At 36.5% G+C, this 19024-nt stretch overlaps 1 protein-coding gene across 1 annotated transcript in view; it reads left to right on the forward strand.

The window, feature by feature from the left end:
* The first annotated feature begins 12697 nt into the window (after nucleotides 1–12697).
* orb (polyadenylation element binding protein orb) overlaps nucleotides 12698–19024 on the forward strand; it is a 156435-nt gene continuing 150108 nt past the window's right edge. The window contains exon 1 of the mRNA XM_081749344.1: nucleotides 12698–13179. Coding sequence (XP_081605470.1) covers nucleotides 13162–13179 — 18 coding nt within the window. The 5' untranslated portion in view covers nucleotides 12698–13161. The remainder of the gene's footprint in view (nucleotides 13180–19024) is intronic.

The raw sequence follows: 19024 nt of genomic DNA on the forward strand, positions 1-19024 counted from the left end.
CTTAAATGTCTCATCCATTACAATCCTGTTACATTGACAAAGAATCGCCAAATTTTCAAAGAACCAAAAACCTGTTGAGGATTAGAAGACTAAAATAAATGACACAGACGTTCTAACGAAATTTTTTAAATATAATTATTCTTACTTCTGTTACTATTGTCCACGATTTCAACAACAATAATAATAATAATAATAAAAACAACTAACACAACGGAAGAAGAAGAAAGTACAAAATGATAAAAATTTTCTTGACTACTAAAATATAATTTACAAATATTCTACTAACGTCAATGTCTTCATCTACCAACAAAAGTTTTTGCCGTCGTGCGTTTCACTCCAGCTCCATGATTCTTTCACCTTCAATTTATTCAATCTTTGCGGTAGCGGTGGCCGGGTTCATGCTCGTACGTTAGGTAGAGACCAAAAGTAGAAACAACAGATGCGGTTTCACTACAATAATATCCCTTAGCAATCTGCTCCCTGAAAATAATAATAATAATAATAATAATAATAATAATAATAATAATAATAATAATAATAATAATAATAATAATAATAATAATAATAATAATAATAATAATAATTATTATTATTATTATTATTATTATTATTATTATTATTATTATTATTATTATGTTATCACTCTTAGATTTGTTAGATATTCCAGTGTAAATTGGCGTTCAGCTGTATCTGCAATTATGTTTGTAAATAAATAAATAAGTAAATAACATAAACGGAATATTGCTTAACTAGGACCGGTTAATTGTATTACACTGTGAACAAAAAAAAAAAAAAATGACGCAAATGATAAATTACTCTGAATACTTACTTTAATTATACGTTATTCTATTCGTTCAAACGTAAATACTACTAGCCTTACTAACGTTTTGCAAAATTTACGACACTAAATTTCCGTATCATAATTAGTGGTGGGCACAAAAACCGGTTTTTCGGTTTTCGGTTTTCTTCAAAACCGGTTCGGTTTTTTACCTGGTCCGGTTTCGGTTTTCTTCAAAACCGATTCTGTTTTTTTTTTCAAAATTTGTTCTATTTTTGACCGGAATGGTGTTTCGTTGTTCTCCGGAAACCGAATCCATTTCCACAGAAATAGTTTTATGTTTTTTCTAAAAGTTTTCACCGAAACCAGTTTCGGTGAAAACCGAAGCCGGTTTTGGAGAAAACCGAAACCAGTTTTGGTGAAAAACCGAACCGGTTTTGGAGAAAACCGAAATGTCGGTTTTTCAGGTTTCGGTTTTTATAAAAACCGGTTTTGCCCATCACTAATCATAATTTGAAAATTCCCTTCTTTGGTGTAAGGCGAAACGGGAAAAGGCCAAACGGGAATTCCCGTTTTGCCTTACAATCAGATTAACGTACACTATCTTAGCATTATAGTCTGAAGTAATGAAAACAGGCATAAGGCGAAACGGGAAACGGTCAAACGTGAAAACACCTTGTAAAATAGTTTGTTCAAGGCCAAAGATCAAGAGAAACGTTTTTCGTGAAAATCTCGTAAACCATTGTTTGTAGAAGAAACAGAACCGTAGCTAAGGAGGGCGAGCGTCGTGGTCGCCCTGGGTGCTGATAGCAAGAGGGCGCCGAATGAGCAAGCGGAAAAGGAAAAATGTTGGAAATGAGTAAACGACGAGTCTCCCGAAAAAGTATTGGCTTCCTAGTAAATCAAGATTGTTGTGGGTTTGCAAAGTAATAAATTTGTTAATTTTCTTGCTCGCTCCGTTCGCAACCCAAACGTTTCAATAAAAGTGACAACAAGTGTTTACTCTTAAGTAAAGAAAATTATTATATATGATTTGTTAATGACGATATGGTATACAAAGTATCGAGGAATAACTTATATAGCACACAGGAGCGTTTTCAAAATCAGAAACGGTTAAAGTCTGAAATACGTGTGTCGACGTTTTGATTGTGGAGTTTGTTTAGTTAATCACGCTTTTCAACCCAATCGGATTACATGACGGTGAAAATGAAGATATGAAAATGAGAGGAGTGAAGAGATACGCAAGCTGCTGTTTGCGAGGGAACATTAAAAACGAAGGTAAACAAGGAGAATAATATTTTCGAATTTCAAGCATTTGTAGAATAGATGCTTAAGGGGTCAGAACTTAACCCAACAAATTTACCTTTTTCAACGACTGATTACTACCAGTATTTTTTTTTTTTAATTCCACTGACATATGTTGAAATACTTCTAATTTCAATGAATCATTTATTGGGATCATTTCTCCAGCAACTACTTGTATTGCTAGGATATATTGTATATATTGTGTGTACGTATCTATAAATAGATGTTTGTTAATTTTAATATGTTAATTAATAATAAGTAACCTTAAATTCAGAATATTCATTCATTAAGAAATTAAGTAATTTCTATAATTCCAAACATATGTAGTAGCCAAATTATATTTTGGATTTTAAATAAAACATTAAACACATTCTTCACTCCATCGATCAATATTGACAAATTCGCAAATGCTCCTTCGCGAAGGCTTCTTTTGAATTTCCTTTATATTTCACAAAATATTTTTTACCGTAAAATAATCGAAATTAAATGCTATTTGTGTGGTCATATATAGAATAAAATTACAGAAGTTTACAATTATTACTGGAAATTAATGTTGTCACCCATTTCCAACATTTTAACAGCATATCGTTTCTAATATATATTGAAATTTCATTTCTTACCGATAATATCAAACGTTGTAAATAGTTGTAAATTTCCATAATTGTTCTCCAAGTGGATTTGTGTACAACCAAAAGTAGTTTTGTCAAGTTTAACAAAAAGTCCAAAACAAGCCTCTTGAAAACAACTTTTTCTTGTAAAACAATGCATAATGATCGTCTTTGGCTGTTGCAGTGGTCTGTCCAAGTAGAATGATAAAAATTCAGCATAGCGTAACAACAAATGCTGCTTCCCTTATATGTAATTAAAAAAAAAAGTTTGGTAAGGTGAATGTAAGAGCGCCGAATTCTACTTTGTGCCGGGCGCCGAAATCTCTAGCTACGACTCTGAGGACAGATGCAGTTGTGGTGGATAAACACCTTGTGCATGGATTTTTTCGGGTTCTCCCATTTCCTCCCACTTTCTTCATTCCACCGTTTCACTCATTTTTCATCATCACCGTCTCCTTTAGCCTAGTTGGGAGACCCGGGTTCGATTCCGGCGGAAGCTCATGTGGTTCGAATTCCACGTTAATCAGTAGGTCCACGTCACATATAGCCTCGCTGCTGAACGGGACGTTAAAATCAAAATCAATTCAATTCAATTCCTTTAGCCTAGCCGGCATAACCATGGGATGTAAAACAAAAATTTTACAAAGAACTAGGAAATTTACTCCAAGAACGACCCTTTTTCTTCGTAAAAGTATATCCATTTCTGTGTATCCTTATATAATCACTCACCTTCACTAATCTTCCGTCTCCTTTCGTCTGCAGGGAATACATGTGGGACGTAAAACTAACAAAGAAATAGCCAACTGGGAACCACTCTAGATTATTTCAGAACTGCACACTTGTATTTTCATTTCAGAGTTGCCAACCTCAGAGAGCAACATTATCGATTTTCGTCTTTAAAATTATCGTATATTCGTTGTACAGGGTGACATCCAGAAGTCCTAAACGGCAGAAGTCCTAAAAATATAGGCACTAGACCTAAATTTTAGGACTTCTGCAGTTTAGGACTTCTGCCGCGGTATGATTTTTAGGACTTGTGCCGTTTAGGACTTGTGCCGCGATATGATTTTTAGGACTTCTGGCGTTTAGGACTTCTGCCTTTTAGGACTTGTGCCGTTTAGGTATTGTGCCTTTTCCATTCACTTGCCTTAGTTCTGAAATTCGCCACCACCACACGAACTTGCGACGATGCAGCAACTAGTTGGCAATAATGTTACGAACGTAACTAATTCCAACAGTAACAGCTATATTTGTACTACTAAAATTATTATTATCACTATCTGTTCTCCACTTATACACGAATTACATAATACAACCTATTTCATTCTAAGAATTAATTACATAATTAGTTAAGAAATTCGTTTCTTTCGAATGGAGATACGAGAATCCCAAGGCAAATTCCTAAAATAAAAATAAATAAATAAATAATTTTAAAATGTTTTTCATATTTTTTTATATACCTCCCTCAATTTGCGGGAGTAAATTTGAATTTAAACGGCATCGAAAGTGTCACTGTTCACCTCAGCGACCCCAAAAACTATGGATTCACACTAATATCGATTATTTTGCATCATTTTTATGTACCTCCCTCAATTTGCGGGAGTAAATTTGAATTTAAACGGCATCGAAAGTGTAACTGTTCACCTCAGCGACCGCAAAAACTATGGATTCGACACTTATAGCGGCCATTTTCGGTCATTTTATATATCTTCCTCTCCTTCCTCCAAGTTGCAGTGCTGAATTAGAATTTAAGCTTCATCGGAAATGTCAGTGTTCATCTCAGCAACCCCGAAAACTATGGGTTCGACACTAAGATCGATAATTTTTAATATACAGATGGTGATCAGAAAAATGGAAACAACTATAGTTGGCAAAACGTCAGATGTATGGGTTGGCAGTGGTGTCGTGGCGCCCGCAGCGCCGGACCGCTGGTGGTGGTGTGTTAGGTCGGTCTCCATACTACGTCAGGTGCAGTGGAACAGCAGTGTTTAGTGGCTGCAGCAGACGGAGGTAGTGTAAAATGGGAGACCTCTCAGATTTTCAAAGAGGGAAAATTGTTGGTGCGCGGTTATATGGAGTGAGTGTGACGGCAGTGGCTACTGTGTTAGGTGTGTCGCGTGGGACAATGTCGAAGGCGATGACGGCCTACACAACACACGAAAAAACCACATCGGGGAAGCGGAACAGTGGGCGGAAGAAAATCATGAGTGACAGGTTACGCCGGGTATTAAAGCGTATTGTCACGCAGAACCGTCGTGCCACTGCGGAGCAAGTGACGGAGGAACTCAATCAGCACCTCCCCCACCCTGTTTCGACAATCACAGTCCGCCGCGAATTACATGACATGAACTTACGGGGTCGTGTTGCACGGGCCAAACCGCTCATCAGGGACCTTAACGCTTTCGCACGCCGCAAATGGTGCCGCGACCATGCAACTTGGACCGTTGAAGACTGCAAACGTGTGATATGGTCGTATGAGTCATCCTTCACCCTATTTCCACCCACGGGCAGTGTTTATGTGTGGAGAACGCCCAAAGAAGCTTATGATCTGCAGTGTCTCCGCCCAACTGTGAAACATGGCGGCGGCTTGGTGATGCTGTGGGCCGCCATATCATGGTTTTCATTGGGTCCTGTGGTCACACTTAGCGGACGAATCACTGCCAACGATTATGTCGCAATTTTAGGAGACCACTTGCATCCTATGGTCCGGATGTTGTTCCCGGACAATGACGCCATCTTCCAGGATGATAATTCACCCATTCACACAGCTGGCGTTGTTGAAGCGTGGTTTGAGGAACATCGGGATGATGTTCAACACCTCCCCTGGCCCGCCCAATCCCCAGATCTCAACATAATTGAACATCTGTGGTCTGTCTTGGAAACACGACTCCGGCGACGATTTCCACCTCCATCCTCTCTCACAGAAGTGGCCGGTGCCCTGCACGTGGAATGGTGTAAAATTCCACTTGCTACCATTCACGACCTCTATGCCTCCATGCCACGTCGCATCAAGGCTGTTCTGAAGGCGAAAGGTGGCCCGACACCATATTAATCTGGTACGTTGCAATTTCGTTCAGGTGTTTCCATTTTTCTGATCACCATCTGTATATCCGCACTTCCTTTCTCCAAGTTGCACCTTCAAAGTGAAATGATAAAACCATCTCAGGCCCGAACCTCATCTATGTTGAAAGTTTTTGTTGAGATCAATCTGGTGATTCAAGTGTTGTTAAGTTACAAATATAGTTACTTTCTTTCATTTCTAGTCTAGTTAGTTACATTCTAGTATACTTCCATTTATATATAATAAAAAACTCAGCTATTGCTTCTGCACTATTTCAATGGTTCGTACTTTAATACATCCTCCTTCCTCAACCATGGTTGCGGAATTGATTAAACGTAATGTTCTTGTATTAAATAAATTTATTTTTTAAATATATCTCTCATTAATTTCAATTAAGTTGCTTTTCAAGATCCTCTAAAATTTCAGTGACGCACTATGGGCTATAAGCCATTAACTTTTAGGCCACCCTGCTACAAACTACAGACTTAAATATTCGATAAAACATTTCAGTAGTAAGTAGTTGCCACAATACCAATATGAACATATTTAATTCCAACGGTAACAACTATGTTAGTAACACTAAAATTATTATTAATAATGATAACGAGTAAGTAGTAGTTAATTACGAGTATGACAATTATTTGCTACAGAAAGACTTCTGTACAAGAAATATATGTGTAAAAATAATTTACTTCAAAACAGCACAAGAAAAGCAAAATTTATGACGTACATAACTAAAACACAATATTATGTTACTAATATGAGGTCAATGGTGTGGAAATAGAGAAAAACAGACATTATGAAAGATCTGGGAATCACATTTGGTAGGAGGTTAAAATTTTGTCAACATAGAAATCTATCATGGAAAGAGCAAGAAAGGACAATAGGCTTCATTTATTTATTTATTTATTATTTCAGAACGATAGAATATGTATTTATACAAATAACTTGTAAGAACTAAGGTTCTGTAATATGAAACAGTATATCTAAAACTTTGATTAACAGATTGACAGTATTCTTACGGACGCGATGGTAGCGCCACAAGAGATTTCTAGGACTTCTGCCGTTTAGGACTTGTGCTGCGATATGATTTTTAGGGCTTGTGCCTTTTAGGACTTCTGCCATTTAGGACTTCTGCCATTTAGGACTTCTGACGCAAAATAATTTTTAGGACTTGTTCATTTTAGGTCTAATGCCGTTTAGGTCTTGTGCCTTTTAGGACTTCTGCCGCGTCCCCGTTGTACACGTATAGTATGTAGAAACAAGTATAATACTACTATTAATAGTTATAATATATTAAATAATATGATATGATATAACATAATAAACCTATGTAGCAATCTTCAGTTTCGAACTCCATATCCAGTGACTGTCCTCACCATTTTTTAAAATCCTTATTAAGAGTACTTTGAACAACAACAATACTTCCACCTCCTTGTAAACGGAATTGAATTTAAGGAATGGATGCATGGTTGTCATTTGCCAATTCTCAAATCGTTATTGATTTATCTTTAGCGAGAATGACTGTTAAAAATCCCAGTGTGTGTTGAGGAACATGGAAGCTTTGCAGTTGCGGCAAGTAACCTGCTACTAATGGCATAATACTTATTATGATGATGTGAATGTTTTATAATCAACTCACTATACTTTATTTGCATATTCAAAAACTACAAAGAAGTGTGCATTCTACCTTAATATTATCGTATATTCACCTATTGTCGTAAGGTAGAGGTGTGCACGGGCTCGGACCTACGAAGCATATATCATTTCGGGCCCGGGCCGGATTCGGTCCGTAAATTTTTTATATATACAACCATATTTCTCGGGCCTTTTCGGGCATAACTTTGTAAATATACTGTACAACGATACATGTTGAACCGTTCTCTGTAGAGAAATTTTAAAGCACAACTACAAAATTAAATCTCTAATTGTTGTACATAAAAACACAATTTTGCGTTAAATATTAAGTTTCTGCAATTCGGGCTTATTTCGGGCTCATTTGATTACTACACGAGCTCGGGTCAATCTCGGACCTAAATGCTAAAACATATTTCGGACTCGGGTCGGGCCTCACATTGATAATTTACGGGCCGGGCCGGGCCCGGGCTAAACATTCCGGCCCGTACAGACCTCTATCGCAAGGGCATTATCGTATATAGCATTAAGGTTTAATGATCGTATGGTTGGCAAGCCTGTTTTATTTGTACTTATCGCATAAATATAACATAGCTACGTATATACTACTATATGCTTTTATTTGCGCTCCATAACAAAATACCTTAGAAACGAAATCTTAAAAAAAAAAAAAAAAAAAAAAAAAAAAAAAAAAAAAAAACGTACATTTTCTGGAGTACAATCTTTTTAAATAACCATTTTTGTCGTAGGATCAATACTTTACAATATTTTCAGGGAAAAAACTTTTTTTTTAGCAGGGTCAAATTGATAGAGACTTTTGAGACTTTTTTTATAACGTTTAAATTAAGGCCATCACAAAAAGTAAGTTTTCTGAGAATTTCCTCGCACAGGACCTATATTTTACTCTAATTTGACTCTTTTGTCTGAAAAAGAAAAAAGAAAAATATAGTTGGACATTTTTAGTTAGATAAAAAGGTTTTATTTTGACACATCATGTTGAATACATTTGCTTTGCGTTAATTTAGCTGTTTATATATGGTTATTTTGTGCTTACCAGTTCAGGAAATATCCTCTTGTCACTAGTGACACGCTTGCTTTAGATTGGCCTTCCCTAGGCTAGGAATAGAAATGATTTCACATGATTTTCAAGGAAATTTCTAGGGAAAGAGCAAACATGAAATTCGAGGGTGCTGTTGCTCCAAGAAAATTTTATAAATAAAGCTTTTTTTTTTTTTTTAAAAAAAAAAAAAGTTTTATTTTACAGTGTGAAACTACAGAAAACTTCCGTACTATGTGAATTTAATGCTCAAACTTGAAATAGTACACATCTATAACTTGTGGTTGCAATAGAGAGATACGACCAAGGATGGAACGTGTTCTTCGGATGTTGAACCCATTTCAAAAACTTATTTAAGAGTCTTCATCCCGGTGGAATTTAAATACCGCTAATTTTACAGTAATTATGTGATATCTTCAAATAGATGAAAGATAATCGAAATGTGGAACAAGAGCACCCTAGACAATATTATTTTACATGAGAAACCGTTATCACGACTCACTTATCTGCTTTCGATTTCAAGCCATTTTGAAAATCGGCATTTATTTTCGCGTTTCTAAACAGCTGAAAACGGAAAGCCACTAGATGACTTGTGATAACGGTACCTCACGCAAAATAACATTGTCTAGGGCGCTCTTGTTCCATATTTTAATTATCTTTTATCTATTTGAAGTTATCACATAATTACTGTAAAATTAGCGTTATTTTAATTTCGCCGGGATGAAGACTCTTAAGGATGGCACGAGACAAGATTTGAAGCTGTCTCGTCTCGAAAATGTGCCGTAAAAGTAATGTCTTGACTCGAGAAATATAATATTTTTTCTGTGTCTCGACTCGTATTTTGTCAGGAAAACTCTCTCTCGTGCACATCCCTAAACTCAATGTTCACTATCTGTTTTTGGTTTTGCTCTATGGCAGTAGTCGCCAAATTTATGAAGCAGAAGCTACTGAGCTACCGTACCATTTTAAAATCCCACTGTGAGCTACCAACCAAAAGAACTACCTACTTAAAAAAAAAAATCTTACATTTGTTTATGGAGGAACCAGTAGATGAGAATCAAGGTTAGCCAACCGAAGCTTATACCGAAAATGTCCCCGTGAGCTACTAGTAGCTCGAGATCAACGGTTTGGTGTTCACTACTCTGTGGAGATTAATATTGAAACCGGAAGTTCTAATTGAAGTCTATCACTTCCGGCTGCTATAGGGGAATACAATCAGAGATAAAACGTATTTATGTGGCAGTGAATCCAGATAAAAAGAAATACTTATCGACAGTGGCGTATTTAGGGGGGCTTCCGGGCTTAAGCCCCCCCCGAAATCTTACTTACTATAGTAAAGTATATAAAATATCTTGCAGAATTTTCACATTTTCAGGCAAAGCCCTTCCCCCGAAAGTTAGCAAAGCCCCTCCCGAAACAAAATCGTAAATACGCCACTGCTTGTCGATATCTATTTTCGTTTTATTAATTATATGATCAGTGCTTTAACCGAAAATCATAGATTTTCACTACTTCCTGTTTGGACAGGTGGACAAAAGTCAAAATAAAACTTATTCTTGTGTCGTTGTATGTGTGTCAGAAAACCGGTTTTCAATATTTCTTAGTTTTTGCTCTTTGTAAATTGAGTAGTGAAATAGGAAGATCTAGTAAATTTCAGTCATTTCCGAAACAGAAAACGGTTGATTTCTTGCACTTCGGTTTGAATAGAGGATTACCGGACGAGATGGAACCTACTCTTGGGACATGAATCGACTGAAAAAAAAAAAACTCTTTTCAATATCTATTATCGTTTTTGCTCTATATAAATCGCTATTGAAGCCAGAAGTTATAAGTTTCAACCAATTCCGATTTTGGTAGAGTGTTGTGAGTGGGGATACTGTTTTCTTGAGACACTAAATCGATTGCAGAAAAAAAATTGAAAGTAAAAAAGAAAAAGGAAAATCCTTATCGTTGTATATTTCTGATTTTTCTATAACGATAAACGTTGAAACCGGAAATAGCTTATTTCTACCACTTCCGGTTTGAATATAGGGTTAGTAGAGGAGATGGAACCTATTCTTGGGACGCTGAATATATTGCAAAAAAAGAAAAAAAAGCTTCCCGATATCTTTTATCATTTTTGTTTTACGTAAATCAGTATTGAAACAGAAAGTAGGGGTTAATTTGAACCGCTTCTGGTTTTGGTAGTGTTGCAGATGGTGGTGATACGCTAAATCGATTGACAAAAAAAAAAAAATTACTGCATGCCCCTATCTGTTATTGTTTTTCTTCTATGTTGATAAACGTTAAAACTATAAATGACTGGTTTCTACCACCTCCGGTTTGAATAGGTGCTTAATGGAAGAGATGGCTTCCTCCTTAGGATGCGGAATCGATTGCAAAAACCCGCATCTCGATATCTCTTACCTTTTCTCGGATGCACGAACGGAGGACATGCCCGTTCTACAGGACTTCCGACACTTATGCATAGCATAGTTTGGAAGTCTAAAAACTCGTCTTAAATACTGGGCCGCGGTGGCTCAGTGGTAAAGCGTTCACTTCTGGTACTTGGGGTCCCTAGTTCGAGCTCATCTAGCGCCAAGTGAACTTTGTGGTGGACAAACAGCATGTGCATGGGTTTCCTCGGGGTTCTCCCGTTTCATCCCACTTTCTTCATTCCACCATTTCACTCATTTCTCATCATCACCGTCTCCTTTAGCCTAACCGGCATACCCGTGGGATAAACCTCAAAATTTCATTTCGTCTTAAATACTGATTTATGATCAGTTTAATAAGATCATATATATATATATATATATATATATATATATATATATATATATATATATATATATATATATATATATATATATATATATATATATATATATATATATATATATATATATATATATATATATATGTAGTGTAAATTGTAAATCTGTGATATATGTTGTGGTTTATAGTCCTTTTCAGCAGCCAGGCTATAGAAGATGTTGACCTGCTGGACAAAAACCGTGTCCGCAGGTTTTCTCGAGGTTCTCCCGTTTCCTGCCATTTTCTTCATTCCATTATTTCGTTATTCTCATCACCACCTCTCCCTTGCTCTCGATGCAAGATCGTGGGAGGAAAAACTAAAAATTTATTTTTTTCACTTTTAAGTCGTCCAGCTTAACGTTTGGTCGAATCCACAAGTCCACAAACGAAGACGAAAACTAATCATATACATACATACATAACTCAGAGTTAATTCCCGTTTCCTCCTACTTTCCCATTCCATCAAATCTTACATCGTAATTTACTTGCCTTAAACATAGTCTTCCTTAGCCTAAAGAGCATAATCGTGGGACGTTAAACTGAAATATTTCACTTTCAATTGTTCTTTGTTGAAGTTTTGCGTCCCTTTTCATAACCAATGCTTCACGAGACGTGAACCTACACTTTAATATGGAATTTGAACCATAACGTGTTCAATGTTCTATCACCGGAAATCGAACCCAGGACGCCGTGTTATGCCCAAAGGCGTGCGCGCGCTGGCTATACCAAAGGCACGGTATTAACGTTAAAAAAAAAAAAAAAAAAAAGAGCTGATGTTCAATTGCAAACAGTTATAATGTCTTTATTAAGCTTTAAAGCCATATTATTTAAGTATCACTTTTAATGATTACAAACTATGGCAGATAATTCTTTCAGAAAGAAACAATTATTATTAGGAAAAGAGAAGTTGTGAGTAAACTTAAGAAACAATTCAGAAGCAAATCGCACACAAAACTTACAAGGTTCGACATTTACTACAGTATTATAATTAATGATTTAGTTTTTGTCTCACGTATATGAATGCTGTTTCCATTCTTATGCTTACTACGGTGTGAAATTTGAAAGGGAAAATTTACGACAATATGTTAATTGCTTCAGGAAAGATTTTTTTTTTTTTTTTTTTAAGTTCTACAGCTTCGTTACAAGGTGCTTCTCCTGTATACGATTTTCTTCTAATTCATTTCCGGTAGTCAGGTTGCCAGGTAGTTTCGAGTTCTCAACAAAAGTTGACATTATTGATTGCTAGTTGTTCATTAAACTTCAAAACCGACTGCATTGTCTTCGGATTATCGAATGAAGAAATTCATCATATGAAATTACTTTTTTCCTTCTCTCTCTTTTTCTACTTTGGAGCGCCACTCATGCGACTTAACAAGCAGACGACACACTAGCAGTTTGGCAACGCGTCGCTAAGATCTCACAGCGCAGGGCACGTGACAGCATGCTCACCAATCGTAATAAGTATTTGTGCCGGTAGTCACATGGCATACAGCTGGCTGTGTGCGATGAAAGTGAGATACGCGAACGGGAGCAAAAAACGAATTACATCGAATTGGGTAGGAACTTGGGGTGGACTGGAAAAAAGACCGTATTAAGGAACCAACGATGTGAAGTGTGCAAAGTTTATAATAAGATTTAAATTATTTTTTTCCTTGACATCCCTTTGACGCAAACATTCTAAGTCCTCCCCATACTCAAGTTGACTGAATGAACTTGGGCGATAATATCTGCTGCATTGCAGAAGGGAATTTTTTTTTTTGGTAGCAGCTACATTTTTTTTTCTTAACCACCCTTGATGGCGTTCTAGTGGTTTCAATTCCTAGTTTTAAATAAGAATACATATTGTGTGCTTTTATCGACTTGTGGGACTGCCAGGCATATTGGATATCGCAAAGGAATCCTACTTGGCCTTCTGAAAAAAATGCCCGCATTGCAACAGGTAAGCAGAATTAATTACATATGCATATTTTTATTTAAACTTTATTCATTTTTATGTAACTAAAGATAATTTAATAGGTATTTTCCTTTTTATTGAATAAAAAAGTTTGCAATGGTGAAAAATTTTGACTTTGTGGTTGTTCGTTAAATTGGCCTTTATAATTGTATATATTAATTATTTTTGATGTAATTTGGTGTCTGGTCGCCCCATTTGTTTACTTTCTGTATACCAAGGAGATGAGAGAATTATCAGTGGCGGAAGTTCTTTGAGAACTTGAAACAAACGGAATATCAGAAGAAATTTTCAATCGTTCCGTCAGAATGTTAATTTTTGAGCTCAATGTTAACAATTTCGGAGAGTGTTTTACATCTATTGTTGTACTGTAGACAAGAAATTAGTGAAAACATAAAATTCAATTTTTCTACTTGATGATTTCTGACCTTGCTATACAGTATTTTGATTCAAAGTTTATAAATTTTGAAAGTTAAAATTGCATTTGTGCTTTGGAAATCTAAAAGATTCTAGATTTGATTTTCGCTTAAGACTTAGACTACAATATGATTAGTACTCAGTAGGAGTGCGCGTAAAATTTAAACTCACGGTGTCTTTCAATTAGCACGATAAAATAATTTGTTTCCTTTATTATGTCTGAGTGTAAAAGGCAGACAAGCAGGCAATGCTCCGAAGATTGGACAAGTACAGGGCATTAAACAGAGCGTATCCATATGCGCTAATGTCCTTGAACGTGAGAACGCAATGAGACGGGTTGTTTTAAAAACTGGAATGGTGCGTTTTTATTTTTGGTAAGAATTTATCTAGACTTGAATTTCTTTCAATAGAATACTAAGCTTTTTTTTTTCTGTTAGAGAATATCCTGGCTTCGTTCCTTTTAGTATTTTTAAAAGATGTCAATTTTCAGCATAGGCCTAATTGACATAACAAGGAACATAATTGATATTTGATATGTTGAAATGTGGAAGATGTCGGAAAGAAGTAGGGGGGGGGGGGAGGCAGATGGATCTAAAGTTCTAAATGTATTTAACATTGGATTTTTAAAAATATACATACGTTACTTTGACTTGGTCTTTTGAAGTTTTAAAAAAGTAAACAACACGTGTTATGTTACCTCAAATATTTTGATTGAGAAATGATCGACATGACTCGATACCTTCCACCGATGAGCAACAAATTGCTAAACATTATGTAATTGCGTTGTATATATTATAACTATCAAGTTAGTACTTTCTATTTTCTAGCTTGACTTTACAAGTTGTACTAGGTGAATGCTGGTTACAATTGACAAGGAGTTGCATCGCATTTCCCCACTTAAAAAGAGAAAAGAATCGTATCTACCAGCGCCGTGATTTTTTTTTTTTTTTTGGTGGGAAAGCATTAATATTTAGGCTTCTTAGAAAAAGTTTTGGGCCCTCCCCCAAAATTCGAAAATAGGCCCCTTCTTTCAATCTTCCTCTTACTCTTTGTGGGTCCTCCCTCACCTCACTGGGTCCCTTACATACATGACAATTTAAGGAGACAATATTGACAAATCTCAAAGCCATACAAATAAATATTTCTAGGGATCCTAATAGTAGACAGTTTGTACTAAAATGGGCCTACAACTCATTTTTGTTTTATTCACCTTGTGTGCTGTTTTGGTTATGTAATAGGCTATAGTGAACCTGTTTGATGCTCTTATCGTATATGGAGTTAAAAAAAGTCTTAAAGTGGCTCCCCCTAGCGGGGAGCTTCCCTGGAGCGGCAGTTGCCCGTCCTGCCCCCCAGAAATTACGGCCCGGGCCCCCCCTCTGGCTGACGAAAATACACTAAATTTAAGGTTTTCTTAATACAAATAAATACGAAACGTAATATAGCGACTAGGGAGATGAGCCCCCTCCTAGAAAATTTTCTTCGGGCGCCCATGGTCCTGGTATCTACTAGAGAACCAGCTCTTAATATTCTAACAAATTTTGGTCGACCACGATGGATCAGTTGTAAAGAGTTTACCTCTGGTGGATGGGGTCCCTTGTTCGATCCCCGGCCCAAATAAGTTTGTGGTGGACAAGTGTCCGTGGGTTTTCCCGGGGTACTAGTTTCCTCCTAATTTCTCATTCCACCAATTTTAATCATTCATTGCCTTAATAATCTCCCTTAGCCTAACAGACATACGTAGGACGTTAAACAGAAATGTTTAATTTCTAATAAACTGATCCATACATGGAGTGGTTTTCTCCGAAGTACATTTAGGGGAAACAAAAGCCCCATGGAGTTGGTTAACGCCCCCGGAGCTGTTTGCGATTACATCATTCGGGTGAACTTTACAACTCCCGCTCCAACTAGCATCTTTATGCAGACATAATTACACTCAATTAACTTTAACAAAATTAGTCCAAACTTCTCTAATCGTAAACTAACCTGACCCTACTCTACTTTTCCCTACTTTACTTCATCCTATCCTACTATACTATACTATACTATAATATTTTAAAGCGGCTCTGCTTATTGATACTCTGCTGGAGCATGTATTCTAAAGTTTATCCCATCATTCTTTTACAGAACTGTGACATAACCAGTTCAAAAAGGGTAGGGCTTAACTTTGTAAGCGAATATCAATGTTTGTATACATAAATGTTTATTTTTGCATAACATCTTGCGCAAAGAGGGGGGGGAGTAAATCCTTGACCTCTCTTCTGTATGCCACTATGAAGTATATACTTCAGTAAATAGTGTTCCAGTGTAGCATTCTCACGTTTAAATTTTTCTCCGGCCAAATTTTCCTGAAGAAAGGTTTTATGTAATACTATACTTACGTCTCTTAAATTTTTAAATGTTTGCTCGGTCGAGCGGAAAACAAAGGTGTTGGAAACTGGAGAAGAGAACAATTTTAGGTATTAAGAGAAGGAAGAGCAACTGGTCGATATTCGCTAAGAAAGGATTGTATTATGAAAGACGTGCTAGAGGGTATGGTGGCAGGGAAGATAGGGAGAGGGCGGAGGAGGCTAAAATTAGTGGACGATATCAAAACAGAAATCGTACAGGATGAAGACCGAGGTTAGCGGAAGACCGAAGAGTATGGGAGCTTCGTATGTCGGTTGCGCGTTGCGCCAAGTAACCTGCCAGTAATGCAAGGTGACCAGAATTTTTACTTTCAAAAACGGGACGCATACGAATCGGCGAGGGGCGGGGGGAGGGGAGACTTCCACATTGCATTTTAGGACAGCAGTGTTTTCAATTTATAAAATACACAAGTAAGAATTATAACACTAAGTTTTTAACTTAAGTACTAGACCTACCCAACAATACTTTTAACTACTTGAACACTCAGAATTCCCACTTAAACCACAAAACACTCCATTCTCATTTGAACATTCAGAAATTCTAGGCACGCCTGAACCTTACCATTGAGTGTTGGCACGGAAGAGTAGAATTTGCATTGACCATTTATATTTTAAATAATAATTACGGGATATCTAGGTCATTTTTGCTTAAAAACGGGACATTTAGGTGTCCCTTTTGAGAATCAGAAAAAATGGGACAACAGTTGAAAATAAGGGACTGTCCCGGCTAAAACGGGACGTCTGGTCACCTTGCAGTAATGGTAGAATATACCTATGATTATAATGAGTTTTATCAATTGAGACTTCATTTTATACTAGGGCAGCGGTGGTTCAGTGGTAGAGCATTCACCTCTGGTGCATGGAATCCTGGGTTCGATCCCAGCTCGCGCAAAGTTAACTTTGTGGTGGATAAACAGTGTGCATGGGTTTCCTTGAGATTCTTCAGTTTCCTCCCACTTCATTTCACAATTTCCTTCATTTCTCGTCAGCCTCCTTTAGCTTAGCCGCATAATCGTGGGATGTATAACTTATGGGGCGTTTACACTTGGTCGATTTAGTCGCACGACTAAATCGACTCGCTGCATTTGCCACTAAATCGAAGCAACTAGGCCGATTCAGATCGATGGATGTGTTCAATTATTTCAACCACAGAAAATAGAACGTCTTTCAATTCAGTTGCCAGTCGATTAGTCTCCTTCGATCAACAAGCGATTAAGTTGAAGTCCCGTTTACACGGTCGATTAAGTTGAAAGTGACGTCAATTCAACTGAATCGAACGCAAATCGACTAAGTGTAAACGCCCCATAAGATTTAATTTTATTTTATACGATTTGACTAAGGGTTTTATAAGTAATCATAAGTTGTCTCCCGTTCATATGGCAATTGTCTCTAACATTTATTAGGTTTAGAAAAAGGCAATCTTCTGGTAAGGTTTTATTGAATTCTCGAACTTTTTTGTAAGTAGAAATGTATGTTTCAGAGTCCTGAGATTTTGGTAGACGAACTTGAGTAATTGGCACGTATTAAGGCCGTGTCTAACGTTTTGAGCTGAGATCATAAATTCCTATATAATAGATTGGTAAACCTCTTTCCAAAGTATTATGAAAACTGTCTTATGCAGTTCAAAATTTCTCGATGTTAACCTACCCCCATACTACATGTTAACTTTGTTTTTAACCTAGCTCTTAGTTCATTAATATTATTTTTACAAGGAAATATGACAGCTCTAGAAAGCACGTAAGCCGGGTTTCTTTTCCTGCCCGTGGAGGTGCAGATAGAAACTCCCCTGATCCATTCATACGATTGTATCTCACTGATCAAAAAGATGGTAGGGGAGGGAAACAAGTTACGAAATGACGTAAGATTGTTCATCTAGAAATGCGGAGAAAGTATATCTTCAAAGTTGACAACCTGGTCATGTGGTTTGAAAGAATGGATTACGGGAGGAAAGACTGCCTGCCGTCAGAAATTACTTATCTACCTACACATCTTTTTACTTGCATTTTATAACTAGTCTTCCTGTCAAACAGGGTGCATTTTCCCTATTTTCCTATTTCAACCATTTTTGATCCTAAATCTAGATTCTTGCACGGTGAAAAAAAAGGAGACGTCGGAGGAAACTCAACAGTAAAAGCATTACCATCAATATTTTGCTTTCAAAAATAAGGGATGTAACTTAAAAAAACAAAACTTCAGAAAAAATATCTAGGACGATGAAAGAACAAATCATGGCATTTCGTGCGTGTGCCTAACAGTAATCAATAAAATAGATGAACATTACAATATTTCTGAAGGTCTAGATCATTTGAACCCGATATTGGTATTCCAAGGATACGCAAATGAAATATTTTTCACTTTATTTTGATTTAAAACCTGATTTACAGAATTTTGTAGTAGTTTATACTCGTTTCCTCTACGTAGTTTATAATACTTAAAAATTTTAGGGGAAAAATATCTGGCAACCTGTATCACTTCTATTCTCCTGATTCATTTAAAGAACCAATTAACGGTTGGTCACAAACTGGAACTATTATTTGGTTGATACAAGAACCTTGTCGCAAATTGGAATGTATCGCACGGAATCAATAAAAATATATCAACAGAAAGCTATATCAGCCCATATATACACACTTGTGCATACTTCTATTTTGTAGTTTAGCATTCATCACAAGTCAGTATTTGATGTGTTGATTTGCGGGTGAAGCATCTCAACCAAAATCTCGCCTTGCGAAAACCTGGATGATATGTAGCTGACGTAACTAACAAAGAAACTTACGAAAGTGTTATTCACCGATTTGAATTAAACTTTGCATACTTGTAGAATATCGAAAAATAAGATTTGTTTCGGCAATTGTGAAGATTTAAGGGCAGAAACCAGCCTTTGAACGTTAGGGGTAGTCTTCAAGCATAGACAGAAAACAATCATTTAATATAGAAGAAAACACACTGCCAGGGGCTTTTTAGAACAGCTGAGTCAAATTACAAAATTCAAAATGGCGGATTCAATATAG

Source organism: Thermobia domestica, chromosome 2, assembly GCF_964235325.1.
Source record: "Thermobia domestica chromosome 2, izTheDome1.hap1.1, whole genome shotgun sequence".
Classification (NCBI taxonomy): Eukaryota; Metazoa; Arthropoda; class Insecta; order Zygentoma; family Lepismatidae; genus Thermobia; species Thermobia domestica.